The sequence below is a fragment of the Saccopteryx leptura genome, chromosome 3 (genome assembly GCF_036850995.1).
Source record: "Saccopteryx leptura isolate mSacLep1 chromosome 3, mSacLep1_pri_phased_curated, whole genome shotgun sequence".
Lineage (NCBI taxonomy): Eukaryota > Metazoa > Chordata > Mammalia > Chiroptera > Emballonuridae > Saccopteryx > Saccopteryx leptura.
In genome coordinates, this window is record NC_089505.1 from 296389967 (window position 1) to 296417662 (window position 27696).

The 27696-nt window shown below is 40.5% G+C and overlaps 2 protein-coding genes across 2 annotated transcripts in view; one reads left to right on the forward strand and one right to left on the reverse strand.

Annotated features, from left to right (window-relative positions):
• CHMP4C (charged multivesicular body protein 4C) overlaps positions 1-1462 on the reverse strand; it is a 38104-nt gene extending 36642 nt beyond the window's left edge. Inside the window, exon 1 of the mRNA XM_066378813.1 lies at positions 1150-1462. Within this exon, the coding sequence (XP_066234910.1) occupies positions 1150-1339 (190 nt within the window). The 5' untranslated portion in view covers positions 1340-1462. The remainder of the gene's footprint in view (positions 1-1149) is intronic.
• Positions 1463-9674: 8212 nt separating this feature from the next.
• ZFAND1 (zinc finger AN1-type containing 1) lies at positions 9675-26951 on the forward strand. Its single transcript, XM_066378814.1, has 8 exons — positions 9675-9772; positions 11000-11042; positions 14953-14992; positions 17529-17656; positions 17741-17832; positions 18556-18677; positions 25428-25583; positions 25676-26951. The coding sequence occupies exons 1-8, from the start codon at positions 9718-9720 to the stop codon at positions 25844-25846; spliced, it is 807 nt and encodes a 268-aa protein (XP_066234911.1). The 5' UTR covers positions 9675-9717; the 3' UTR covers positions 25847-26951.
• The last annotated feature ends 745 nt before the right edge of the window (positions 26952-27696 follow it).

Here is a 27696-nt window from a genome sequence, read left to right on the forward strand (position 1 = left end):
TCATTGCTGGTAATAATGGGCACAAAAGTATCAGGAGCACTTTCATGGGAGCAGCAGAGTTTCAAGGCCAGCTCTGGGAACCATGCCTTTCCTGTGTTTAACAATGGCAGCATCGCTTGGTGGGAGGCGCTCAGTCTCCCCAAGATTCCTTATGACTTAAAGAGGCAAGTTCAGGTTTTGGCAGTGAGCAGAGTCCTGTGTGGCACTTCTATTTCGGGTCTGCCATTGACCTCGGGCTACAAGAGCAAACCTCTTCAACTTCTCTCCGGGTTTTATGTGTTTCCACAGGGTGCTATTCAGATCTGTGATCTATATAGAGAGCTGTTCACTGAGGAAACCAATGAATTCTGGCAAAGGACAAAGGGTTCAAGGTGCGATAGGAACAGTTAGTATCACTACTGACTCAAAGTCCCTGGAGGCTAGCAAAAACCAGTGATAGGGAATTTAATAATTAATTCCCTGACTTGTGTTGCTGTTGTTGTTGTTATGTCTCAGCTGCACAACAGCTAACTAAAGTCTTCAACAGCTGAGGCACCAGGTAAACCAGAACATATTAGAATATACTTCACTGGAGATTTACATGCAAGTTGAAATGTGTGATTCCTTATCCAAACACACAGTAGGAAACCCAGTATTTAGTGTTGAGGTTGGCAAGGCCAGACTGGGCCGAGGCCAGACAGGAGTGAAACTTAAGGGGACCAAAAAATGCAAGATAAATAATATTCTTCTGCCACATATTTAAAACTCAAAATGAATGGGGAAATCCACGTAGAACAAAATAGTACATTAAAAGAAAAGAAAAAACTTTAAGTAAAGAAGTGCTATGCACAACATATTTAAGAGCCAGAAATCATAAGAGAAAAAAAAAACCAGTAATACCCATCCTGTCTTTATTTAAATTTTTGATATTTTGTTCATCGTGAATTTTTTTTGCATTCGTTCTGAGTTTTTTAAGTATTGCCTACAAATACTGTTCATCTTCACTACTTGGCCCTGAAGCCCCCTGCGGTCCGGGCCTGGGGGTCAGTGCCAGTCGCTGGAAAGGCTGAGGGCGCACACCTGGCCTGGCCGTGGGCACAGGTGCAGGGCGCTGCCTGGCTGGTTCAGGGCTGCGGTGGGAGGTGAGCGCGCTGGGGCGGCCGAGCCTACCTCGCTTATTCTGCGAACCGTGTTTCTTGGCCAGGGAGAGTTCCCTCTGGATGCGATTCTCCAGGTACTCCTGTTTCTTGCCCAGCATCTCCTCAGTCTCCCGAAGTCGGGCCAAAGCCTCCTGGGGACTGGGGGCTGCCCGGCTCTTAGAAGAGCCTCCCCCTTTAAAGAACTTGCCCAACTTGCTCATGGCTGGGGAGCTGGGGGCCGCCTGGGGCCCAGGGAGCCCGATCGTTGTGGGTCTCGGGTTCCGTCCTCAAAGGCGGCGCTCCTGGGAATCAACAAGTCGTCGGGGCAGGTGACACACACTCCTGGGCATTTCCTGGCGCCGACGCCCCGCCCTTGGCGCTGCTGGGCGGGGACTGCCCTGCGGTGGGACGTGGCCGCCGGCGCCACCGGCCTGGAGAGTTGGGGACTTCCAGGCAGGAGTGCAGAACTCCCCGCAGGACGGCAGCCCCATGATGGCATTGCCTCCGCTAGGGACCGCTGACGTGGAGGACTGCACGCCCATGCTCCAGGGTTCTTATTTGGAACGTGTGTGTGTGTGTGTGTGTGTGTGTGTGTGTGTGTGTGTGTGTGTGTGTTAAAAGTGCTTTATGCTTTATTCCACTCGTGCTTGTGCATTTGTTTGTAAGTGTGTGTGCACAGTGTTCCTGTACACAAGTCTCTGTGCTTGTAGCTAAGAACTACAGATAAGTCGATCTAGGTGTGTGTCCTGTCTATGGGTATGAGTGTGCAGAGGCACCTGTTTTCCAAGACCCAGGTCTGCCAGTGTGCAGGGGTGAGGCACATGGCCTACTCTGGGCACAGCTGGTCTGAGGGGCTTGTCTCTGCAGATGAGGAATCTGGTCAGGACACCCTGTGCCTGGCTGTCCTCGGTGTGGGTCATTTCTGCATTACTCTTGCATTAGCTTGGAGTGAGTAGGAGATGGTGGTCATCTCTTTCCCCAACATTAAGATTTCTGAATGAGTTTGGTTGTCGCATTCAATTCTGTGACTAGGAATCTGAAGTGTTCGGCATGATGGTTAGTGTAGCAGTCACCTTTCATGGGGGCCCTTGTGTTTGGATCTATGTCAAATGCCTTTACACAGACACCCAAGTAACAAAAGGAGAAAAAGTCCCTGAGAAAAGAAATGTTCTTTTGTTCCAGCTCGCTGTTGTCGGAGTCCCATCTATGAGACCCGCAGACGGTGTCTGGTAAGCCGAAAGGACACCAGTATGTGATGACTGTGGCTGACACTGAGCACGCCTCCTAGAGGTGGAAGACGGATTTGAGTCTGTGTTCCGGTGTCCAAGGGCTCTATGTACCCCACAGAACACAGCCCTATTTCAGCAACATTACCCAATATCACCAGAACCTATTTGTGATTGTTAGCTAACCAACAACTATTAAATGGGAAGAAAGCATCCATTACTATAACAAATACACCTTGATCCCCAATATCAACAACCCCATTGGTCTTCCATCATACCGACATAGAAGCAGCAGGTCAGTCCATTTTACCCAACACTGGAGTAACCAACATCAAATTTTGCCAAAGAAAGTGAATATTTTCCTAGAGGGCGCATTGGTTTATATCTTATATACACAAACATATGAACTGTCATTTCTCAATAACCATAGCCAGCCACTCCTGCCTGGCCATCCAGAGTGCTAACAATCTGTAGCACATACTTTGTTCTAATCTCTGTATTGTAAACTATTAATAACTATTGTATTTCATTATTGTCTGAGTATTTTATAAATCAGTTTTGAAACATATTTTCTTTGTTAGACTAAGCCCCTTGAGATTCTTTTTTAAAGATTTTATTTACTGATTTTAGAGAGAGAGAGAGAGAGAGAGAGAGAAAGGGGGTGGGGAGGAGCAGAAAGCATCAACTTGTAGTAGGTGCTTCTTGTATGTGCTTTGACGGAGCAAGCCCAGAGTTTCGAACCAATGACCTCAGCATTCCCAGCCGATGCTTTATCCACTGCACCACCACAGGTCAGGCCCCTTGATTGAGAAATAGCACATATTCTGAGAACTTCCCATTGCTGGTCATTTACATCAACCTTTGCTGAGTATATCTATATATAAGATATTGGGAACACAGGCATAGTCTGCCCTAAAGAGCTTACCTTCCAGTGACAGCAATAACATCATTTTGCCTGAGTGCTAATACATGCTTAACACAATTCAGATGCCGGAGACTCAGCAGCAAAAAAAGAAAAACTGAAACTGTGTGTTTTGGGGGAGCCTACATTTTGCTTGGGGGTAGACAGGCAATGAATTAAGAAAGCAATGCATGTGCTATTTAGAAAAAAATATAAAGCATGGAGTGTTAGAGAATTTAACTTTTAGACAACATTTCCAAACTCTTGAGTCTGAAGCCTTAGGGTTCAAAGGAAAGCCAGAGTGCCCAGAGCTTGCAGACAAGGAGAGTTCTGTGAGATTGTCTGTCAGAGTAGACATGATCCGGGGTCCATCTGATGTGCGAATAAGGATCTTTTATTTTATCCAAAGGGCAGATGAAAATCAATCAGAAATTTAAACAAAGGGGTTAGTTGTTAATTTATAATTAATTGGAAAAAGGGATCAGTTTTACTCGATTTCATATCTAGTACTTCCAGAAACACATGTGGTATGCAAAGCAAGATACATTGGAATTTAAAATTATTCCTTTCCATTAATACATAATCTCAGAAGGGAAAAGATAATATTTGCCAGCAAGCAAACCATCCAAATATATATTAGCACTTAATCCAGCAATAAAATATAGAGAATAAATTTTAAAATCAATGATGTAGAAGCTGAAAAATAACACATTAATCTTCATTCACTATGCATCCTACAAATGGGGTTTCATAAAGAGTTCTCAGCATCTGCTATATTTTTCATTTTCTAATCTCAATTGATCTCAGCTAATAAGAAGGCTGTTGTTCAAAAGAATGGTCTCATTAGGGATGATTTACCATGGTGATGACGGCAAAGGAAATTGGAAATTTATAGATCTGATAAAAAAGACCTTGATGTCAGGCTAATTGATACATTTTGGCCACCCCTTAGAATCACATCCATTTTTAGAATGCCAGATGAGCTCTCTAAGGCAACAGAAGAAGAATTGCCCTTTCAACACACTGCAGGATCATCATCAAATACTTATTTATTAAGCAGCTCAACAAGCATGTACACATTCTTTTCATCAGCAGTTCTGGTTCTTAGGACCCAACATTCACTGTATGTAATAGTCACAGTAATGAGCACAAAAGTAGCCATTAGGAAAACTAATAATTTTTCAAAACTAAAAGTTGCATTGCCCTAATTCGTAATGAAGATACATGGTGTCTGTGACTGAGTTTTGCCTGCCAAGCTCTTCATCCATCCCGTTTCATGTCTCTGTCTGTCCCAGACCAGAAAAAGTGATAGAATCTAAAGATGATCAGATTTGGCTGTAAAATGTTTTCTACCCCAACCACTTAATGGATATAAAATGAGATGTAGAACTCTACCTCAGTGTCACCTGTATGCCTGAATACCATCTCGTGAGATTTGGGACCTAATCAAGGAACACACAGATTGTCTCTCACTTACTAATTAGAGCTCTCCTTTTGCTCAGGCCAAAAGCCTTGGAGTCCTCCTTTACTACTCTCTTCTTCTCACACCCCACGTGCAACCTGCCAGCAAGCCCCATGGGCTCTCACAACTGCAAAACCCTGAGCCCTCACCACCACCACTGCTAACACCCTGCTCTGACCCACTCTGCTCTGTCTGCTAGACATCGCACTGAGCTTCCAACTGACCTTCCCGAGGTCACCTTCACCTTCATGCTATCTCCCTGCAGTGAGCCCAAGTCACTTCCCACCTCATTCCAGACAAAAAAGCTAAGGTTTTCACACATGCCTTCAAGCCCCTCCATAAAGTGTTATCAACCCCGGCTCTCACATCACCAATACCTCCCATCCCCACCACACCCCACTCCCAGTCCACTCCGCTCCAGCCACACTGGCTGACCCACCCTGGCTCAAATTCACCACGTTCTTCCTGCAGAACCTTTGCACTGGCCGCTTCTTTGCTCCTGGAAGCCTGACCCAGCAACCTGTCTTATTCACTCCTGGTGAAGCTTTGATTTAGCACATGCTATACAGGATAAACTGATATTCAGAGAGGAGAAACTGTTTTTTTTAAATTTGTCACGTGAATTACAGAATATTTTATCTTTTATTTGTTTTACTTATTCCCAGTATATTAGCTATTGCCACAAGGGTGCTGTGATACAAAACATTCCAAAACTCCAGGACTTAAGACCATAAGCATTTGTGCTCAAGCTCACAGACCTGCAGGTCTATTGAAATTTGGCTGAGCTAGGAAAGCCCTGCCTGGGTAGCTCTTCTGCAGACTGGGGGTTGGCTGAGCTTGGCTCCACAGCATACGATAGGTTTAGGTCTGTTCCATTTGTGTTCATTCTGAGACCAGACTGAATGGCATCGTGGTAGACTGAATGAATTACGATGATGAATGGAGCAGCAGTCCGGCCATCCAGGTGGTTATAGCCTGTAAGGGAGAATACATGCATACAAACAATTATAACAACATTTAGAATAACTAGGTTTAATGGAGAAGTGCTGATAAACCATAATAAGAGTCCAAATGGAGGAGTAACTCCTTTATATTGGGGGTGAGGGGGAGCCTTGGAGAGGAAATGAAATTTGAATTTGGCCCTCAAGCTTGGGTAGGGATTTGATTTGTGTAGATGGGGAGAGGACATTCTGTGGCAGAGGAGGCAGCACAAGGCCCAGAGGTGAGGAAGGGTATGTATAGGAAATCTGTAATAATTCAACTTTGCTCATGCATAGAAGAATCAAGAAAAAGCACTCATTTATCCAACACTAGAAACTAGACTCAGGGCAATTATACTACAATGGACAACAAAAACAGACATGGTTCCTGTTCTCATGGAGCTTACATCTTAGAGAGATTAAGTTTCAGACAAAATTATTAATCAAATAATCTTACAAACAAATACCAAATCAAGTCTGGGATAAATGCTTTGAAGGAGATATGAAGTGCATGTAGTAACAGCAGGAGGTGTTCCAGTAAGGAAGAACAAAGAATTCCCTAAAGAAAAGATACTTGTGGTGACAGCTAAAGGAAAAGCAGAAATGAACCAGATCGAACGGGGGAAGAGCATTCCAAGTAGAAGGAACTGCAGGTGTAAAGGGCCTGTGGCCACGGGGAGCACCGAGTGGAGATACTGAGTGAGAGAAAGGTAAGTTGCCAAGTTTGACAGACTTTAAATGCCGAACAGAGACATTGCTCTGCAGACTATGTGAGCTCCCTGACGTCAGGGACCATGTTTCATTCAATTCTGTATCAAACTACAGTAGTATCAGATATGCAAATGGTGCCCAAACACTTGCTGAATTGACCTGAGTGCAGATGTTATTTTACAGCTAAGAGAAGCCAATGAAGATTTTTTTTGTTGTTTTTTGATTTTTTTTTTTTTTTTTTTTTTTTGTCAGCTAATTATCCTGCCTGGTTGGTGCTGATAAGAAACATACACAGAAAGTGCTACCAGAGACGGTGCCTGATGTCCTAGAGGACTGAATTCTGCTGATGCCTTCAGGACTTCTCAGGTGAAAGGATAATAAAATCACATTCCGAAGATGGGATAAGGGAGAAATCTGTTCCCTAAACTGATCTAATCATAAGAATGAATGTAAAGTTGAATTTTTAAACATAGCTTATGAGGACCCATTCCCAACCTTCTCAATCAGACCCAGAGCTGTATTTACTGACACACATTCCACCTGACTCTCATTCTCAAGCAAATTTGGGAAAGTCTGGTAAAGAGAACACCCCAGGGAAGAGAAAAAGCATGTGCACAAGTATGGACAAATGAAATAAAGAGCCAGGCGGCATATTCAAGAAATGGTAGGAGAGTGGGAAGTCCAATGTTGGAGACTGGGAAAAGTGTGACCAGAAAACTTGCTCCTCACTAAGCCAAGGAATCATGTGAATAATGGAGAAACAATGGAGAAAGGAAGTGAGTTTTTTTGGGGGGAAGTAACAGGAGAACTGAAGTGTACAGATTTGACAGATATTTCTGTGGCACAGTTGGTCGTTTAATGGCTACTTCCCGGAGAGAAGTAAGGAAGGGGAGGGGGCAGACTGCCCTCGTTATGGAGGAAATGATAAGGTAGAAGAGCATTCCATTTTAGACTGGAAATGGAGGCAAGACAAATGACACACCAAGCAAATATGTCTCATCTACAGATGGAAATAGAGACCTCCAGCTCAGGAGAAAGTTTCTGGGGCTGAAAAGATGAAACCCTGGGGATTTCTCTTGTATAAGGATGTAAGTTGATAAAGGGGTCTAGGACAAAATTATGGGGAAAACAGGCATGTTTAACACCTAGCAGAGAAATCAGCAAAAGAGACTAAGTAGAGACGTTAGAGCTAGCGACTGTAGTCTTGGCTATCTACTGCAGTCTCGGCTGCCCTAATTATTTAGTACCTGTAACCCCAGGCTAAGTGAACTGAAAAAGTTAAACTATTTCCATTATAATTGGGCTTACAAAAAATTTATTTGCTACTTATATAGAACATTCTAGTAAATTAAAATTTGCTTAGTAAATTCTAGAAAACAGTAAAATTTTCCTGCTATTGACTGATTGAACCAATCGGCTAAAATAAGTATACAAAATCCAGGTAAGCCACTAATTCTTAGATTCAAGAATACCAGAAGTCTTTGATACTTGGATTTTAGTCCTCATTTGGGCAAATCTTTTAAGGTCTATGAATCTTTTTTTTTTTTTTTAAAGGTCTATGAATCTTCATCTTAATGAAGAAAAGCTAAGGAGGCTGAGCTAGCTAGACGGTATCTTAGGTTGCTTCCAGCTCCAAAGTCTAAAAAGTTAGTTTCCAGAGATCCAAGCAAGTCTGAGATGAATTTCTTAAATAGATTCACTCAACAGCAAATCCTGAAGTAATGATACCTGTTTCCCAAGCCCACCCTTCCCCCTTCCTCAATGAATATTGATTCGGGACAACCAAATCATATAGCAGTCATTGGAATGCCCAAGGTCATGTAGAAGGCACTGGCTATTTTTCCAGTCCCTGTCATGAGTACAATTCCGATTTGTCACTTATGCACTCTGACTCGCATCTGATGTCACGTCAGGGTAAAGACATCCATTTGTACTCCACCCAGAGGAGCCTCTTCTTCCTCTGCTTTTTTGAAGTGACCCATCAAGCACTGCAGGAGTGGGGCTCCTGCAGGCCAGTGGAATCGCTGTCAACTCGCTTCATGTGGTTGTGCAATGATTCTGGGCTCTTTAATGGGGACCCACTGAGATTTAGTACGCATTTGGAAGCTAGAGGCATTTTTTTCCTACCAGAATTTTTTAAAAAGACAAGAAAAAAGAAAAAAACCCGTTATTATTATTATTATTATTTTTTTTTTTTTTTTTTTTTTTTTTTTTTTTTTTTTACAGAGGCAGAGATAGACAGGGACAGACAGGAACGGAGAGAGATGAGAAGCATCAATCATCAGTTTCTCGTTGCGCGTTGAGACTTCTTAGTTGTTCATTGATTGCTTTCTCACATGTGCCTTGACCGTGGGCCTTCAGCAGACCGAGTAACCCCCTGCTGGAGCCAGCGACCTTGGGTCCAAGCTGGTGAGCTCTTTGCTCAAGCCAGATGAGCCAGCGCTCAAGCTGGCGACCTCGGGGTCTCGAACCTGGGTCCTTCCGCATCCCAGTCCGATTCTCTATCCACTGCGCCACCACCTGGTCAGGCTATTATTATTATTTTTTAAAGACACAGTCAGACAGACAGAAACCGAGAGAGATGAGAAGCATCAATCATCAGTTTTTCATTGTGACACCTTAGTTGTTCATTGATTGCTTTCTCATATGTGCCTTGACCACAGGCCTTCAGTAGACGGAGAAACCCCTTGCTCGAGCCAGCGACCTTGGGTCCAATCTGGTGAGCTTTGCTCAAACCAGATGAGCCCACGCTCAAACTGGTGACCTCCGGGTCTCGAACCTAGGTCCTCAGCATCCCAGTCCAACGCTCTATCCACTGCGCCACTGCCTGGTCAGGCAAACCCATTATTTATGAAACTGCCAAATGTCCTCTATACAAGGGGCATTTACTTTAAACTACATACGTAACCAAGTAACACTGGTATAAGACGAGTCAGGAATTACACGACCCTATGTCCTTATCTTCATTTTTGCAAATACCTGAGCCGGGTGTTGTGCTGGCTTCTAGAGTTCTACTAATACTAATAAGAAAAGAGAGTCCTTGTGAGGCCTTCAGGGACTGGGCGTGAGGGCTCCCCTCCGGGAAAAAGACAACCTGCCTTTTCTTTGGGATGACTTGCTGCCTAAACGGGAACTCTCAGGACTGGGCACACTCAACGCAGTTCTGCTCCCTCACAGCAGCTCCGCTGCGCGAGGCCCCGCCCCACCCTCAGGCTCCGCCCCTGGTCTTTCCACGTTCCCAGCAGGCGTCGCGCGCGCCGTCCGCGCCGTCGCGCCGTCGCGCCAGTCCGCCACGCTTCGCCCCTGGCAGCGCTGGGAGATGGCCGAGTTGGATATCGGGCAACACTGCCAGGTGGAGCATTGCCGGCAGCGAGGTGATGGCGGAGGCGGCCCCGCTCTGCCCCCACCGACGGCGGGGAGGGGAGGCCCGGGCGAGGCCGCCGGCGCTTCTCTGTGGGGGACCCCCTTAGCTCCTGCACACACACAGGGGCGTGCACCGCGGCTTCCGGGGCGCCAGCGGAGAAGTCGCGCCGGGAGCACGGGCTTCCCTCTGGTCCTGCCACTGCAGCCTCGGGCGAGCCCCTCCTCTTTCCCGAGCTTCTTGTTGAACCTGTTCCTGTCGGACCGGGGCAGCGGACGAAATCAGTTCTAACCTGGTCTCGTGGGCTCCCCCCGCGAGACGAGCTGCTGGCTCGAGCGCCCTTAGCTTTCACCAGATTCCCAAAGGGGTCCGGTTCCTCCGACTGTTCCGCCGGGTGATCGGCTCGACCAGCTCTGCCCTCCCTTGCATCCCGACTGTCAACCAGCCAGTCTCCAAACATCTCCCGAGCACTTAATTTGGGTCCAGGACTCCACAAGGCTATAAAACACGGGGTTTTCATAGAACAGCGTTAATAATAGCGTGGCTTCTGTCCCTTGAGCTGGGAGACCGTGACCCACAGAGCCCACCGAGTAGCCAGCGTAGGGCACTGTGCTCAGGCTTTAGGATCTCACACGTCTCCGGCGGGCAGGTTCCTGAAATATCCCAGCACGCCGCGGGCTCGGTCAGGCCTTGGTAAGCAGGTACCTGAGTCCCTGTTGAGAAGGGCTCAGGTTCAGCCCGAATTAATGGGAGTGCTACAGTAGATTAGTGACACCCGCTGTGGGCAAAAGGGGCAGTAATCCCCGCTGGGCTCCGGCTACTTATCTCCATCCAAAACTCTACTGTTAAGTAACTTGCCTAGTATTGCTAAATTAGTAACCCATGGAATCAGAATTGAAACCCAGGTTTGTTTGTTTTTTCACTTAAAATACAGGGTTTTGCACTATGCAGTTCTCAGAAACAGCACCTACTAAATCTGGGAAATCAAATAAAACAAAAAAAAAATATTTTTTTTTGGATTTAACATTTCTCTCTTGCTAATATAATTACTTTCCTCCCAGAGTACTTGAGGTTGTGATGGCTTTTGTTTAACCTCTATTTGCTACACTAAGATACCGGTTCAAAAAGGAAAGTTCTATGAATGTGGCTTGGTACCTCAAGTTCTTTATGCTTAAGAAAACTAAATCAAAAGCAGATACTGACCAGTACATATAACATTTTCCTTTCCCCCCAATTTTAGATTTTCTTCCATTTGTATGTGATGATTGTTCTGGTATATTTTGGTAAGTTATGTTTTTATGCGGTATTTGAGAGTAATTTTAGTGTTTGTAATATGAGGTTTATTTCTGAACAGCAGAATGATTTAAAATAGTTTTTACTGTAGCCATTGATATTTGATACTCATTATGGTAATCACTTGGAAAAAACAGACTAGTCATAGGCTCTGATTACTTATGCATATATTTGGCTAATCTTTAAACTTTATAGATGGCATTGTTTGTGGTTTTTTAAAAAATAAAAGTTGATTTGTGTATTTTAATCACAAGAAGAGAACAAATCCACAATATAAAGAATATGGAAAAAGTCCCATTATGATTATTACTCTTTATTTTAATTAATAAAATGAAAATAGCCTGACCAAGAGGTGATGCAATGGATAGAGTGTCAGACTGGGATGCAAAGGACCCGGTTCAAGACCCCGAGGTCTCTGGCTTGAGTGCGGGCTCATCTGGTTTGAGCATAGCTCACCAGCTTGAACCCAAGGTCACTGGCTTGAGCAAGGGATCACTGGGTCTGCTGTAACGTCCCCCCTCCCGTCAAGGCACATATGAGAAAGCAATCAATGAACAACTAAGATGCCACAATGAAGAATTGATGCTTCTCATCTCTCTCCCTTCCTGTTTCTATCTGTCTGTCTCTCTCTGTCATAAAAAAAATAAATAAATAAAATTTAAATAGCCCAACCATACGTTTCTTAAGTTGGATATCACAAGCCTTTTGCACACACATAAGATACAGAGTAAAACCTGAGAACTAACCAAGGATCTTGGAAAATATATTTTCTTTGCAATTGCACTTGCATGTATAGGCATTTAATTTATTAAACAGCACTGAAAGAACATATTCTTTTCAGAAGATAATTCAGAAAGATTTATTAGAAGTAAAGTAGTGCATGTTTTACAATTAGAACTAGAGCACCCCTTTCACCTTTTGTTCTTGATGGTCTGAGAAATAAAAGAAATGGAAAGCCTTTTTGTCTTTTCCCACACCTGAGGGCACCTAGAGTAAAGGTAATTTGGAGTGGTGAATGGTTTTTACTCATATGTAAAGTGAATAGTTGTGTTTTAAAAACTTTTGAGACACTAATGTTCTATCTTTACCTGGTATGTCAGTTTATTCCTTTTTTTTTTTTTTTTTTAACAATTTTTATTTATTTTTTGCATGCGAGAGAGGGAGGGAGACTGATAGAATCAATCAGAGTCCGAAAGACCAGTGTAACAGGCTTTAATGAAAGGAAACCTGCGGGGCTGTCTCGTAAGGGAGAGCAGCCCCTGGTTCTCTAATAGGTAAGGTTAAATACGGGATTTGAGGGTCGGGGCTGGTAGTCATTAAGGAAAAATGTAGCTTTCAGTGATTCATGTAAGATTAACCGTAAATAAGCTAGGGGACCTTCCACACCTGGGTTAGTCACCTGGATGCCCAGGGGGTATGTCCTGGAACATCCAGTCTGTTAGTGTCCCTTTGTCCACTTAAGGGAGGAGGGGGTCATGGACCCCACCTGCAACCCTATCATTCCATCCTTTTGTTATATGGTTGAGGGGCGATGGTCATTTTTCTGCAGCTACTTCCTGCTGATAAGGGGTAGCAAGTCAGGGGAAGGGATGGCTGGCCTTGGGCTGCAGTGGCAAAGTACCAGAAGTCAGTGGCTTGGAGTAACGCAGTCCACTTAGTGAAGGCCTTTAGGGGGTCCTGGAGGAAATTAGAGAAAAGGCTCAGGAGACAGAGACCACATGCTACGATGACAAAAATGAGAGTGAGTGAACCAATAAATGGTAATAACCAAGACATCCAGTTTGTGCAGAGCCACTGATCTCAAGACTCGGATTATGTTGATATTCGGGATGAGATAGACTAGGGTACATGTTCCCATCCAATTAGTTGGGAGGCACATATAGGTATTGGTCCCACACATATAGAAAGTTCATGATTGGGTGAGACAGGCTGAGAGGTGAATAGAGAATAGATCAACAAGGAGTCGGTTTCATCCATCTGTCTCTGGACTCCAGATGGTCAAGGTGGAGGAAAGTGCAGCCCCAACTAAGGGAGAGGCATGACCAGAGGCCTGGTGTGAGCATTGCAACCGTGTGGAAGGGGTAGTGAACCAGGGATAGAGTCGTGTGGTGGGATAGGAGCATTTATGTTGTGAAGCTGTAAGAGTAGGGGGTCCTGTGAATTGAACAGGGTTAGAAAATAATCCGTTTGCTCTGGAGGGACTTGCTAGTTAACTTGATGGTCTGATGGTCTTTGGGAAATTGAATACTTATTGTGGTGTTGCAGAGGTTAGAGGGGTGGTGACCAACTGGGATGTCACCCTGAGCCTTGAAGCATAGGGGAATAGGTGAAAGGAGAGGGGTATTTAAAGTGACTGGTCCTTGAGCAGGAGGGGTTCGGGGTTTTAATTTTTCAAGCTGGGAATAATAGATTTGATATAGCTTGTTTGCTCGGATTGCAGCTGAAGTGGGGTAATCTCCTATGAGAGTGCTGGCTCTCTCAAAGAAGGTGGCCCCTTTCTGAATCTTGTACATAAGAGTGGTGTGAAGGAGATGAGTATTATTTAGAGGAATAGGGAGAGCTGAGTAAGCTGAAGATGCCATGGACAGACAGAGATAAGACAGGAAGAAAGATGAGAAGCATCAGCTTTTAGTTGCATTACTTTAAGTCAGGGGTCCCCAAACTACGGCCCGTGGACTGCATTTGGCCCCTTGAGGCCATTTATCCGGCTCCCGCCGCACTTCCGGAAGGGGCACCTCTTTCATTGGTGGTCAGTGAGAGGAGCACAGGATACATCCACATCCTGTGCTCCTGAAGTACTGTATGTGGTGGCGCCGCAAAGCGCAGTGTCGCTCACACATAGTACTACTTCCGGTGACGCGGGACGCGTGCGTCAGGGCTCCAGAAGCGTGTCATATCACTTGTTACTGCTAGCAATGACAAATATGGAACCGGACATTGACCATCTCATTAGCCAAAAGCAGGCCCATAGTTCCCATTGAAATACTGGTCAGTTTGTTAATTTAAATTTACTTGTTCTTTATTTTAAATATTGTATTTGTTCCCGTTTTGTTTTTTTACTTTAAAATACGATATGTGCAGTGTGCATGGGGATTTGTTCATAGTTTTTTTTATAGTCCGGCCCTCCAACGGTCTAAGGGACAGTGAACTGGCCCCCTGTGTAAAAAGTTTGGGGACCCCTGCTTTAAGTGTTCACTGATTGTTTCTCATATGTGCCTTGAGGGCGAGGGGCTGCTCCAGCCTAGCCAGTGACCCCTTGCTCAAGCCAGCAACCTTTGGACTCAAGCCAGCGGCCATGGAATCATGTTGATCCCTTGCTCAAGCTGGTGACCTTGAGGTTTCAAACCTCATCATCCCAAGTCAATGCTGTATCCACTGCATCATCACTGGTCAGGCTGTTTATTCTTATTTGTAGAGTTCTTAATGTAGCTTAAGTGTAATAAGTATAATTAATCTTAAGGATACTAACCATTGAAATATTTCAAATTACTACATTTATCTTTGCCTTTGCATTTATTTTATTTTATTTTTTTACAGAGACAGAAAGAGAGTCAGAGAGAGGGATAGATAGGGACAGACAGATAGGAACGGAGAGCGATGAGAAGCATCAATCATCAGTTTTTCGTTGCAACACCTTAGTTGTTCATTGATTGCTTTTTCATATGTGCCTTGACTGTGGGCCTTCAGCAGACCAATAACCCTTTCTTGAGCCAGCGACCTTGGGTCCAAGCTGGTGAGCTTTTGCTCAAACCAGATGAGCCCGCGCTCAAGCTGGCGACCTCGGGGTCTCGAACCTGGGTCCTTCCGCATCCCAGTCCGATGCTCTATCCACTGCGCCACCGCCTGGTCAGGCTGATTGCGTTTAAATAAGCCCTATTTTTTTTTTTTTAATTGTTTAAGCCTCGAGCACAGAAGCAGAGAGTCGCACAGCTGTCCTGGGGTATGTTAACCATTCTTCTGTGTAATAACATGTTTGTATTTATGTACTTGTCTTCAGATTTTGAACAGATTTCAAACCAGTCAGTGTACAGCAGATTAAAACTTGGTATACTAACATAATTATGCGAGGAGGCTTTTGCTTCATTTATATTATTTTTCTCAGTTTGTTTTAAAGAAAAATTGGACTGGTTGGTATTTATACATTTTTATTCTCACAGTTATTATTTTGTCACACTTCAGTTCTGTTTAGGTGGCCTACGTGCACCTCGAGGCTCTATATTTACACATCTAAATGGAATAGCGTCCTCATCTCCTTCCAGTTTCCTTCACTCCTGTGTTCATTTTCACTGGTGCCTGGTCTTAGAATTCAGTGGCAATAAATTGTTCTGACTTAGTCAGCCTGAGACCACCAGAAACAAACCTGTGGTCTAAGAGAATCCCATTCTAATTCTGACTAAATGGAAAAATTTTAAAAAGGGTTGACAAGTAGAAGCCAAAATGTCATCTTTATTATTATGATGATTTTAAAAGATTTTATTCATTCAATAGATTTTAGAGAGAGAGAGAGGAAGGCGGGATGGGCAGGAGGGAGGAGGAGCAGGAAGAATCAACTAGTTGCTTCGTGTATGTGCAGATGGCCTGCTAGTCACAGCAGTCTGGACCAGGACCACATTAGGCCTCCTGCTTGGCTTCCCAGTTCAGTTCCTAGAGGAAAAAAGCAGAAGTTGAGCCTACTGTGCCTGAAGTAGTTTTCTCAGATTTGACAGTCAGATCAGTAGCCTACCTCCCTCCCTTGGCTCCGAGAGGCAGGAGCTTAAACTGAATTCAGTCTGTCTGGAAAGAGGCGTTAGCCTCACACTGTGCAGTATACGTTTATTGCTGCCCAGCATTTACCCAGCACTTGACCGAGGATTCTTACGTCTGTCTGTCAAGTACAGCAAAGTAAGGTTAAATGAGCTTCAGTCAAAATCTGGCCCAGCGAAGTTTAGGGGATTTATTTGAAAACACTAAAAATTAATAAACAAAATGGTATTATGCAGGATTCACTGGAAGGAAATACTCAAAGTTATTAGAGTAAACATACTGAGGTTTCCTGCACAGTTTGTAAATCTGCTCTGGGCTTTGCTTTTTCTTGGGATATCATTTGATTTTCTATGAATGTCTGTCACAGAATGTCTCTCAATTGGATCTCATTAATTAAATTGCAAAAAATAATTATTTACCTTGAGACTGTGGGAACAAATTTGGAAAAATTTTGTTGTCAGTTCCAACAAGATGTAACTATCACATAAAGGAATGCCCATTCAAACTCTAGAAAGGTAGCCACTTAATACAGGTTCCTCCTAGTGTTCGAAAGCTTACATTAAGCCCCTTCACTTTTATGAAAGGCCCGTAGTAGTACCTGTTTTTTGCTAACTAAAAGAAATCCAAAAAGGATTTTCACTTTTACCAAAAAAAAGGTGAAGAGTGAACATAGCGTTTAGCATTTGTCTGCAGCAAGCCATTCCCTGTAGGCCAGCATGTCCCTGTGCTGTGGGAGTGGTCCTACCCAGTGTCTGCCCCTAGAACCACCGTGGCATCACAGCCCTAAGCCGCCGCAGTGAGGAGCTGTGTCTGAGCATCCTGGAGGCACATTTTGGGGTCTGGGGATACCCAAAAATTTTTACATATAAATAAATGGTAATTGATTCTTTGCTGTATGCCATTTTAGCTCATGAAAGGCTTCAGAGGAATCCTCAGAGACTTTCAGGTAGTGGGGGACACTTGTACTCAGAATAGCCTGGCTGACCTGGGCTTTTTAAAAAATCTTATAAAATATCTCATCTTTCTCTGATGTAATATTTACTGATAATAAAATATTGAACATACCATCAAGGATACTATGTTGTTTGGAAAACTATCTTTAATGCTCTGTTAAAGGTATGTGAATAAACATGGGTAAACATAATTTTTAAGTATTCATTTATATATGTTTAATTACTTAAAATTGGTGCGGAAAGTAGGTATGACTTGCCGTTTGAAGCTGATGATGAGGTTATTACCTGAGCATATTATTATGGGGGCGTCTTTGTATGAGACTGTAACAAAGTAGAAGACTTAAAATTAGCCCTGGCCAGATAGCTCCGTTGGTTAGAGCATTGTGCTGAATGAAGCACAGAGGTTGCCAGTTCAATCCTGGTCAGGATACGTACAGGAATAGGTTGATGTTTTTGTCTCTCTCTCTCTCTCTCTCCCCCTCTACTGCTAAAATCAATGAATTAAAAAAAAAGAAAAAGAAGACTAAAATGTTAAAGAGTAACCGAACATTTTAACTTGACCTAGAAGACAAATTTATCACAGTAGAAAAATTATGAAAATGTGAAATAGTCAACACAATAATTGTTTCTCACATAAAGGTTTATTATAATCTGTTTTGTGGGAATGTTAAGTTGCTCTACAAGTTTAAGCAAAAATAATATGAATGCTGCCTTCCAAAATAGATTTGTTGTTTACTTTCTGTGGGAAATATGCCATTTCTTCTTTTTTTACATTTTCAGGGGACTGTAATCAAGGAAAGGCTGAAGTCAGACACACATGCATCTCACCTGTGCTCATTCAAGGGCTGTGCTGAAAAAGAGCTGGTACCAGTTATGTGTCCTTACTGTGAGAAGAATTTTTGCCTGAGGTGACAACTCAGACCATTCAAACTCTGCTTGTCTATTTAACTCGTATGCGAATACTTGAACTAGTGTCACTTTGTTGCTCATAGACACCGTCATCAGTCAGATCATGAATGTGAAAAACTGGAACTCCCGAAGCCTCGAATGGCTGCCACTCAGAAACTTGTTAAAGACATTATTGGCAAGTATCAAGAAAGCTTGTTTCATTGCTTTCCTTATCACTGTATATTCTATTAGTATGTCTGCTTACATTGTTAAGAGCCCCAGTGGTCACAACTTGCAGTAGATTTTTATGACATTCTCACAGCTGTGTTTCTCACAAGGCCCACCTGCCCAGAGAAAATTGGGAAATTCTGTGGACGTTCTTTCCCAGATGTTCCTTTGCTGGGCCACTTAGATCAGCTGGTTAACCATCATGGCTAGAAGTGGTATTCAGGAGGCGAAGGCAGTGGTTTGCGGTCTCTGTGGACTAAACTTTAAGCCTTGTTGTCTGTCCTATGAATGCTGCTGATAATTGGAAGTAACAGGAGTCAGTGTATCTGTGACATAGACCAGTTTCCTGGCAACATGTTCAGCAGACTTCTTTCTCTGTTAAGGATACTACCTTTATTAGTATCTCCTATAACCAAATCTCTGTAGAAATTAGTGATTGGATTAAATAGGCTTAAGATGGAAAGAAGCACATAGCAGTGAGTTTTTGATGTGGAGGCTTCGCACATCAACCTCAGTAGTGTTTTCCCATTGGTAGTATAAATATAATACCTACACAATGAATGCTGTCTCTGTATGTCTCCATTGTGTATAATTTGTATGTTTCAGGACCATAATAAATAGCTAGTTATTAATAAAAGTCTGGGAAATGTAAACATTCTTGTGTGCTTATATGCTTAATCTTATTTCTTAGAGTCCAAGACAGAAGAGACAGCAAGTAAGCGACGGAAGGGCGCAAAAAATAGTGCAACAGCCATGAAGGTAGCGCTGATGAGATTAAAGATGCATGCTGAAGGAGATAAGTCGTTGCCACAGGTTGGTCTGAGAGACTGAGAAACGCAAACATTTAAGTAGAGTCAAAGCCCCTCTCTACTCCTGCCTCCCAGCTAACCTGAATCTGATGTGTACCATTCCTACTGTTGCATGGTGTATAGCTACAGAAATAAATGCTACATGGTTCAGTGAGATTTTTCACTTTACAAAAATGGCAGAGAACTATGTGGATCCTTCTCCAACTCATTTTTTTTTCTCACTTGGCATCATGTTTTTAGCATTTATCATATTAATGCATTTAGTATAGTTTGTTCATTGTGATAGCTGCATATTCCATGATAAGAATATACCATATTTACCATTCTCTTAATGAACAATATTCAGAATTTTTCCGAGATTTTTTGCTGTCGTAAATTGTTCAACAATGAATATCCTTGTGTGTAAGTAGGAACATTTCTCTAGAGCAGTCCCTTTAAAGCTTTATAATATCCATTACTTTTTTTTTACATCTTATACAGTAACCCAGTATGAATGTATGTACATACATACATACATACATACCTATCTTAACACAGTTTAACTTAGCCTTAGAACGTATTATATATTCTGATTATTTTTGTTTATTTTATTTTGAAGATTACTGATTTTCTAACCCCTGAAGGATTGAGCCCCTCAGATTGGAACACACTTCCCGGGGGATGTATCGAGAAATAGGAAAGCTGGTCACGGTTTGCTCATCTTCAGCTTTCTAGGGCATTGTCAGCTTTTCTCAGTGGCTATATTGACTCCTCCTCTCCCCCCCTTCTGAGAGTTTCAGCGTTTCTTGCCAACACTGAGCATTATTCACTGTTACCAATCTGACAGATGTGAAGTTATAGCTCACTGAGGTTTAAAGTTAAGTTCCCCATTGACTACTGAGGTTCCGCGGCTTTGCATACATTTATTAGCTGTTGACTTTCTTCTGTGAATTATTTCTTCCTATCCTTTGCTCATTTTTCCTTTGTGTTTGACACTTTTTTTTATAGGTTTTTAAAATTCTTTAGATGTGTTGCAACTATCTTCTCTCAGTTTGGGGTTTGTCTTCTCTCTAGTTTTGATCTCCTTAGTGGTCCAGAATTCTTAAATTAATACACTCAAATTTATTAATGATTCTTTTAAGATTTGTACTTTTCAAAATAAGTTAAGATAGTTTCTTATATTTTCCTTTAAAAGTTTTATTTTATTTGATAATTTTGTTTAGCTCCTTCCATTTAGAATTTAATTGTATGAGGTAGAAGATTTCCACACACACCTCGAATGGATTACCCTATTGCCATAAGATATTGAGAGTTCATCCTTGTAATTACTCCTGTGTCACCCACCACATTGTTCTAAAAGTGTGGGACTAGTTTGGGAATCTCAATTCAGTTCCTCTTTTTCTATCTATTTTTGTATCAATAGCAGACAAGGTTGGGTGCGATCAGGGTAGTATGGCCTAGACTTTTTGCATCAATATCAAATTATTTTGTTATAGGTATGTAATAAGTGGGACAAGTCTCTCCTCCTTGTTTATTGCTCAGCTGTCTGTTCTTGGTCATTTATTATTTTGTAAAAATTTTAGGATCACTTTGTCCTGTTTTGTGAAATCGTGATTGATAGGAATAATGCTGAGTTTGAATTAGAACAATTGACCTGTTAGAATTTTGACTCTTCTCATTCATGTTTATGGTCTGTCGTTCCCGTTTTTCTTTAGGTCTTCTTTTCTGTTTTCAGTTAACATCTGTACTGCTTACAGTACCTATCTATATATCTTTTCTAAGGTGTTTCTTAGGCTCTTCATAATTTTGCTGCCATTTGTAAATAATAACTTTTTATTAATATTTTCTTAATTGTTTATTGCTGGTTGGTGTGTGTTGTCCTTCTATCCAGCAAAGAAACTTCTAATCGTTTCTATAGTTGGTAGATTTTAGGGGAGTGTTTTCTGTGCACTTATATTTCCTGCAAGTGACAGTTTTGTGTTTTGGGATTCTTTTCTTTTTTCAAATAATTGTTTTCCTCTTATTATACCTCCTTTCCATCATTATTTGTCTTAATGCATTGGTCAAGTTCTCCAAAACAATACTGAATAATATGGGTATAGCAGGCATCTTCCCCATGTTTTTTATCTTAACTCAAATGATTCTGAAGTTTTAACATTAAATACTATCTTTATTGTAGATTTCTGATAGTAGCCTTTATCAGGTTAACAATATTTCTTCCTATTCCTAGTTTGCTAAGAGTTTATATCATTAATACATATTAAGTTTTTCTATAAGGTTTTCTCTTGTATCTAATAAGATGATCATGTTGAGGTTGTCTTTTTTTTCTTACTAATGTAATAAATTATTTTGATTTTTTTTGTTGAATCACCCACATAATCTGGGGTAAATCACTTGACGCTGGTATATAATTCTCTTCTTTTTTTAATTGATTTTATTGGTTAACAAAATACAGGTTTCAGATGTCCAATTCTATAGCATATCTCTGTGCACTATATTGTGTGTTCACCCCAAGTCAATTAATTATTCATCTATCATGCTTTTAAAATTTGCTGCTACATTGATTTTCTAATATATTATTTAGTGTTATTTTGTGACATAGTAGCCATATTATTTACAATTATTTGTATACAATTATTTGAGTAGCTCTCCCTCTTCTATTTATTGAAATAGTTGTAGGGGTAGGGATTCTTTGTTCTTGAAGGTTTGGTAATGGTTATAGCCTCTGGATTAATTGCCTTTTTGAGGGGAGAATTTCTAGTACTATTTCAAAATGGTAAAAATAGTTCTTGCTTATTTGGATAATCTGTTGCTTCTGAAATAAATTTTGGTAAATAATATTTTTATTAATACTTTCTGATATAGATTTTTCCAGTTTATTGTTATAAAGTTGTTCAACTTACTCTCTTACATTCAAAAATTCTACTGTGTTTTTAGTCATCGCATTTCATTCTTAATATTTTTTATTTGTATTTTTCTTTGTTTTCTCCTTGAACAGTCTTCCTCGAGGTTTGTGTTTATCTCATTTCTTTGTATTTTAGTCTTTTCCAAGAACCATATTTTGGTTGTATTGACTTCTATATTGTTTCTTTGCTTTCTCTTTCACTAAATTCTACTCTTGTATTGTTTACTTTTATTTTTTTGTTGTTCAGATTTTCTCTACTGTTCTGTTTTCAACTTCTCACATTGAATGGCGAACTTAACTATTTTCAGCCTACTTGTTTAGGTGAATTTTTTGGGTAACTTTAATTTGATAGTTTCAAACACAGAATAGTTGCAAGTGTAGTACAAAGAGTTTTTCCACATTCCTTACCCAAATGTACCAGTTACTTACATTTCGCCATTTGTTTTATCATTTGCAGTCATGTGTGCCTGTGTTTATATGGGTGTGTGCACACTAATTTTTGGCCGTTGATCTGTTACTTTCTGAGACAAACATTTTAAAATCTTTGGAGTCATGGTTTTGTTAGTTTTTTTGTTTGTTTGTTTTTTGTGTGATTCTAATGGTTTGCTGAGTTGCATGTTATTAGGTGTGTGGAATTTCTTGTTAAATCTTCTTTTTGAAGTTTGCCTTAAATACTATTTTGTTGTGTTTTTTGTTGTTGTTGTTTTTTTACAGGGACAGAGAGAGAGTCAGAGAGAGGGATAGATAGGGACAGACAGACAGGAACGGAGAGAGAGATGAGAAGCATCAATCATCAGTTTTTTCGTTGCTAAATCTTAGTTGTTCTTTGATTGCTTTCTCATATGTGCCTTGACTGCGGGCCTTTAGCAGACTGAGTAACCCCTTGCTGGAGCCAGCGACCTTGGGTCCAAGCTGGTGAGCTTTTTTTTTTGCTCAAGCCAAATGAGCCCTGCGCTCAAGCTGGCGACCTCGGGGTCTCGAACCTGGGTCCTCTGCATCCCAGTCTGACACTCTATCCACTGTGCCACCGCCTGGTCAGGCTTAAATACTATTTTGAATTATTATAGTATTGTTTCACTAGTTTCCTTTTGGTTAATATTTAATATTATTTTTCTGTTTTTATCACATTATATGCAAATTTATTTTGTTGTTTTGTTTTAGGGTGTTTCTTGTAAGCGGCATATAGCTGGACTTTGTTTTATTAACCCAGTTTGATAGTGACCCTCTTTTGTAGGTGAGTTGGATCCTTTTATATCATGATTACTGGTGCATTTGAATGTGTTTCCTCCATTTTATGATTTTTGCTCATCATCCTTTATCTCTCTCTCCTGTCATCTTTTATATTGATTGAACTTTCTATATTTTCTTTTATTCTGCTGGTTTAGAAACTATTGATCATATTTTTTTTATTGATTATCCTTTAGTATTTCCCTTTTTTGAAAACTTTTTTTGATGTTTTTAAATTGGCAAAGGTAGTACATACTTTTAACAAGTGTGATTATTAAAAGATATACAAATGAAATAATCATACACCCTGAAGGATTCATACCGATTTGCATTATATGTTGTTTATTAATTTCAAGAGAAATGACATTTTTATTACATGGCCTTCTTACCTCGGAACCTTATATGTCTTTTCAATTATTCAGATCATATATTCTTACATTTTGTAACATATTTTTCTCTTAAGTCTTATATCTTATTTATTTTTTATTCCTAATTGTCTTTTGGTTTTATTTCTATTGTGAACAGAATATTTACATCCGTCTTTATCTTCAGGGCTTATGGCTCATGTAGAGAAAAAATAAATGTCTTCATTTCTGTTTATTCATCTCTCTTATTCAGCCATATCACACACTCTTATTAATTTTAGAAATTTCCCCCCTTTAGTGCCTTTGATTTTCTAGATATGCCATCATACCCCATTAACAAATAAGGATAGCTGTATTATTTATCTTTTAATAATTATACTAGCTATTTCATTTTCTTATACTACATTACCTAGAATCACCAATATAATGTGTTATAATAATGGTAATAACAGGCATGTGTTTATATTTTTAATTTTTTATACATATATAATTAAATACAATTTTTTCTCTCAAAATCTAAAGTTACTTGATATTATATCCTTTCAAATAGGACAGGGAACTTTGCATGCCTATTCACTTAAATATCTCCCATTTTACCACTTTGGTTCACACATAAAGATGATTTTTATCAATAGCTATATAAATTTACCAACACACTTTTTGAGTTTCTTCTTTCCTTGGGACTTACTTTTATTAGTTTTAGACATATTTTGAGGTTTATCATTTGTACCTTGATGTCTATTTGTGCTGCATTCTAAATGACCCTCAAATCCATCCCCCAGTCAAGTAAGTCTTTTTAGGGAAGATGATAGAAATTTACCCTATTAGAGTTTTTTATTTCAGAAACTGTATTTTTTAATATATTTTTATTAGATATGTATAACTTTTCTTGTTTCATTTAATTTAGAAATAAAATCTAAAAAAAAAAGTCTTTTTCAAGTTTAGGCATTTTGATCTTTGATTTGTTTTGAAATCTCAGATTACAGATTGTGTTTGTCTTGACTAGGAGGTCCCTTCCATGTCTTTCTCATTGTCCCCCCTCACGTTTTTGCATCTGTTCCATCTTTGATCTGCAGACATATTTATCTTCTTTTTTGGTTGAAGCTCTATCTTTTTAATATTCTCTATTCATCTTTATGCTCACAGTACTTTGATTTTGGATCAGCAACCACTAGGCTGTAGAGTTGGCCCAGAGCTTGAATTTCCAATGATTTCTTTATTTTTTCTTTGAGTACTTGTTCTCTGTAATAACATACTCCATTGGTCTTTAACAAATCTGAATTCTTTAGTGCTGGGGTGGGAATTGTCTTGAATCTAATATTTCTTAAAATAGTTGTAATCTTGCCTGTACGACTTAGAGATGCTTCTCTTATGCCAAAAAAATGTTATTGTAACAGCAATAGGTCTGGAAAGCCAGCACTTTTTAAAGCTATTTTTAGGAATCAAGGAAGATCCAAGGTCAGACACCTTTGCCCTGTTATCCCTCTGCATTTATTATTTTAGCAAGAAAATACAATATTAGGAAGCATATAGGGTATAAATACGAGAGGAACCATCCAGATCCCCTAATCCTTCTCTTTTGTTGATATGGTACTTGTCTGGTTTTCCTTTTTTATTATCACTATTATTTTTAGTATATTTATTCTCAAAAGCCCTGCTGTCTCTAAATACGTTGTGAGGTCTTTCACATGAAAAGACATGTTTTATGTGTCAGGATTTTCCATTGAAAGCAACAGAAACTTGATACCAACTAATTTATTCCAGGTTTTTCTCCTCATATGATATGGAGTAGGGTCTCTAGGGACGACTCAATTCCAAGACTCAGATGCACTTGAAAGAGTCCATTGTGTCCTTGACTTCTCTCTGTGTTGGACACATTCTTTCCCATTTGAGGAAACTTTTTCACATTGGTTCAGGAATGGCTGTGAGGCCTGGGGTATAGCTACAGGTTTAATTCAGAAAGACTTAAAAAAACTCAAGAAAAAGAGAGCCCTTTCATTCTAGCCCCAGCTTTTAAATTTAAAACCCTAGGAAAAAAGCTTAGTTGGCCTAACTTAGGTCACTGAGTGTCTGCACAGACCACTGGTCGGGGTCCTGAGCCCTATTCCCATACATTCAGGTGGATGCGGGGCCATTATGATTGATATTCCCACTAGAAGTTTGTCACTAGAGGGTAATCCATCTCTGACTAGGAAAAGAGAGGAAGAGATAGCACCAGACAAAAACAGATGTCTGGTTCATGTATATCATCTGAGTCCTAACTTCTTTATTCTTACAGACAGAAAGAGTTTACTTGCAAGTTTTCTTACCCAAGGGGAGCAGAGAGAAGAGCAAACCAATGTTCTTCTGCCGCCACTGGAGCATAGGGAAGATCATCGACTCTGCAGCCGCTTTGGCCAGTCTCAGAAACGACAATAACAAATCAACAGCCAAGGTGACAACTGGTTATAGCCACTTCCCTAGAAGCTTTAGGACATGCTGCACAAACACGTTTATTTATTACTGATGCTTTATTTCCCTCAACAGAAGTTAAGGTTGTGCCACATGACTTCAGGAGAAGCACTGCCCTTGGATCATACACTGGAAGCCTGGATTGCTAGGGAGGACTGTTCTTTATATAATGGTGGACATATTATCTTGGAATATCTTGATGAGGAAGAACAGTTTTTAAAAAATGTTGATTCTTACTTGGAATAATCATTCTAGGATTCAATTCAATAATCATAAAGAAAATTCCATATGATGTCAGTTTCTTTTACTACAAATACGATACATATTTTTATTTTTAAAAGTTCGTCTAAAATTTTTTCCCGACACAGTGGATAAAACATTCATCTGGAACACTGAGGTCACTGGTTCAAAGCCCCAGGATTGCCTGGTCAAGGCACACATGGGAAGCAAATATGGGTTGATGCTTCTGACTCCTCCTATCCCTCTTTCTGTATCTCTAAAATGAATAAATAAAATCTTTAAAATAATTTTTGCCATTATGTCATAATGTTCATTATCAGTTTTCTATAAATTGTTTTTTGTTTTAAAGTTTAGCTATTAATCTACAGTTATTATCACATTATTGTATTTAGTTTTTATTAAGCTGTGCTATAGTAACAAAATAAAGGTATAGTTCTCCTTGGGTTGCTGTGAGCTGCCCCATGTCATCTTTACTCCAGGGTCTACACCAAAGGCTCAGATATCCCTCTCGGGACATTGCCTTTCTTATGGCAGAGGAAGAGAGAGCTGGTTCTTGGAAGATACACGTATCACTTTTGCTTTAAGCAGATGACATGGCCCAGTATACTAGCCCCTTGGTGCCAGGAAGCATAGCTTTACCATATGCCTTTGTTGTGATGTACATCGATGTGTGTGCATGAATCAGGCTCTTAGAGAAGGTTCCCTTCACTCTTCAGTTTTTGGATAAGGAACCTTGGGCCCAGGAAGGAGAAATGGTTTTCTTGGTGATCTCTAACTGCTTTAGGGCTTATCTCTGAGAAAGGTTCTCTTCTAAGGATCCCTACCTGCTCTTGTTGGTAGGGATGCATTACACTTGGGAAAGCAGAGGAGTGGCACCGCCTCATTACAGTCTGTATATACCAAAGCAAGCCCATGCCAGAGGGTCTGCATTTACCAGCATGTAAAGGTTAGTGCTTCTGCCTGATGTACCCCATCCTCAGCAAAGACTATTGTATAGAAAGAATAGAAATGATTTCTGGGTGTTCTTTGTCCCTTCTCTATTTTAACTGTCATGGGCACGTATAGTGGCTTTAGACTTTATTAAAGAAATAAACTTGGAATGCTCATGTCTCATTTTCTTTATATTATTTTCATGCAAAGAGTGGAGATAGCTTCCAACTTATATCAGCTGCTTCTACATTCATTTATTAGTGTAGTTATTCAGGTACCTACTTGGTGTAAGGATTTGATCCTAACTGCCATGGTGACTATAATACAAAGCAGTGTGGCAAGTACCAAGTGAATAGCTGGGTAGCAAGTATCGCTGGGCTCTGGCTGCTCTTTCCTCACAAACTGCAACCAAAAGTATAAAGAACCCTTAAGCAAAAGCAGTACTGATAGGAAAGTTCTTAGCATTACAGGCATACAGAAGCTAGAAAAAGCTCAAATAAACTTAACCCTGCATCTAAAAGAACTAGAAAAATAACAGCAAGTAAAGCCCAGAGGAAGTAGAAGGAAGGGAATAATAAAGATCAGAGCAGAAATAAATGACATAGAGGCTAAAGAAACAATACAGAGGATCAATGAAACAAGGAGATGGTTCTTTGAAAAGGTAAACAAGATCGATGAACCTTTAATCAGACTCACCAAGAAATAAAGAGAGGACTCAAATAAATAATATTAGAAATGAGAGTGGAGAAATAACAACTGACACAACAGAAATACAAAGGATTGTAAGAAAATACTATGAAGAGCTGTGTGCCAAAGAATTAGACAACCTAGATGAAATGGACAAATTCCTTGAACATATAATATTTTAAAAATCAATCTGGAATAATCAGAAAACTTAAACACACCGATTACAACAAATGAGATAG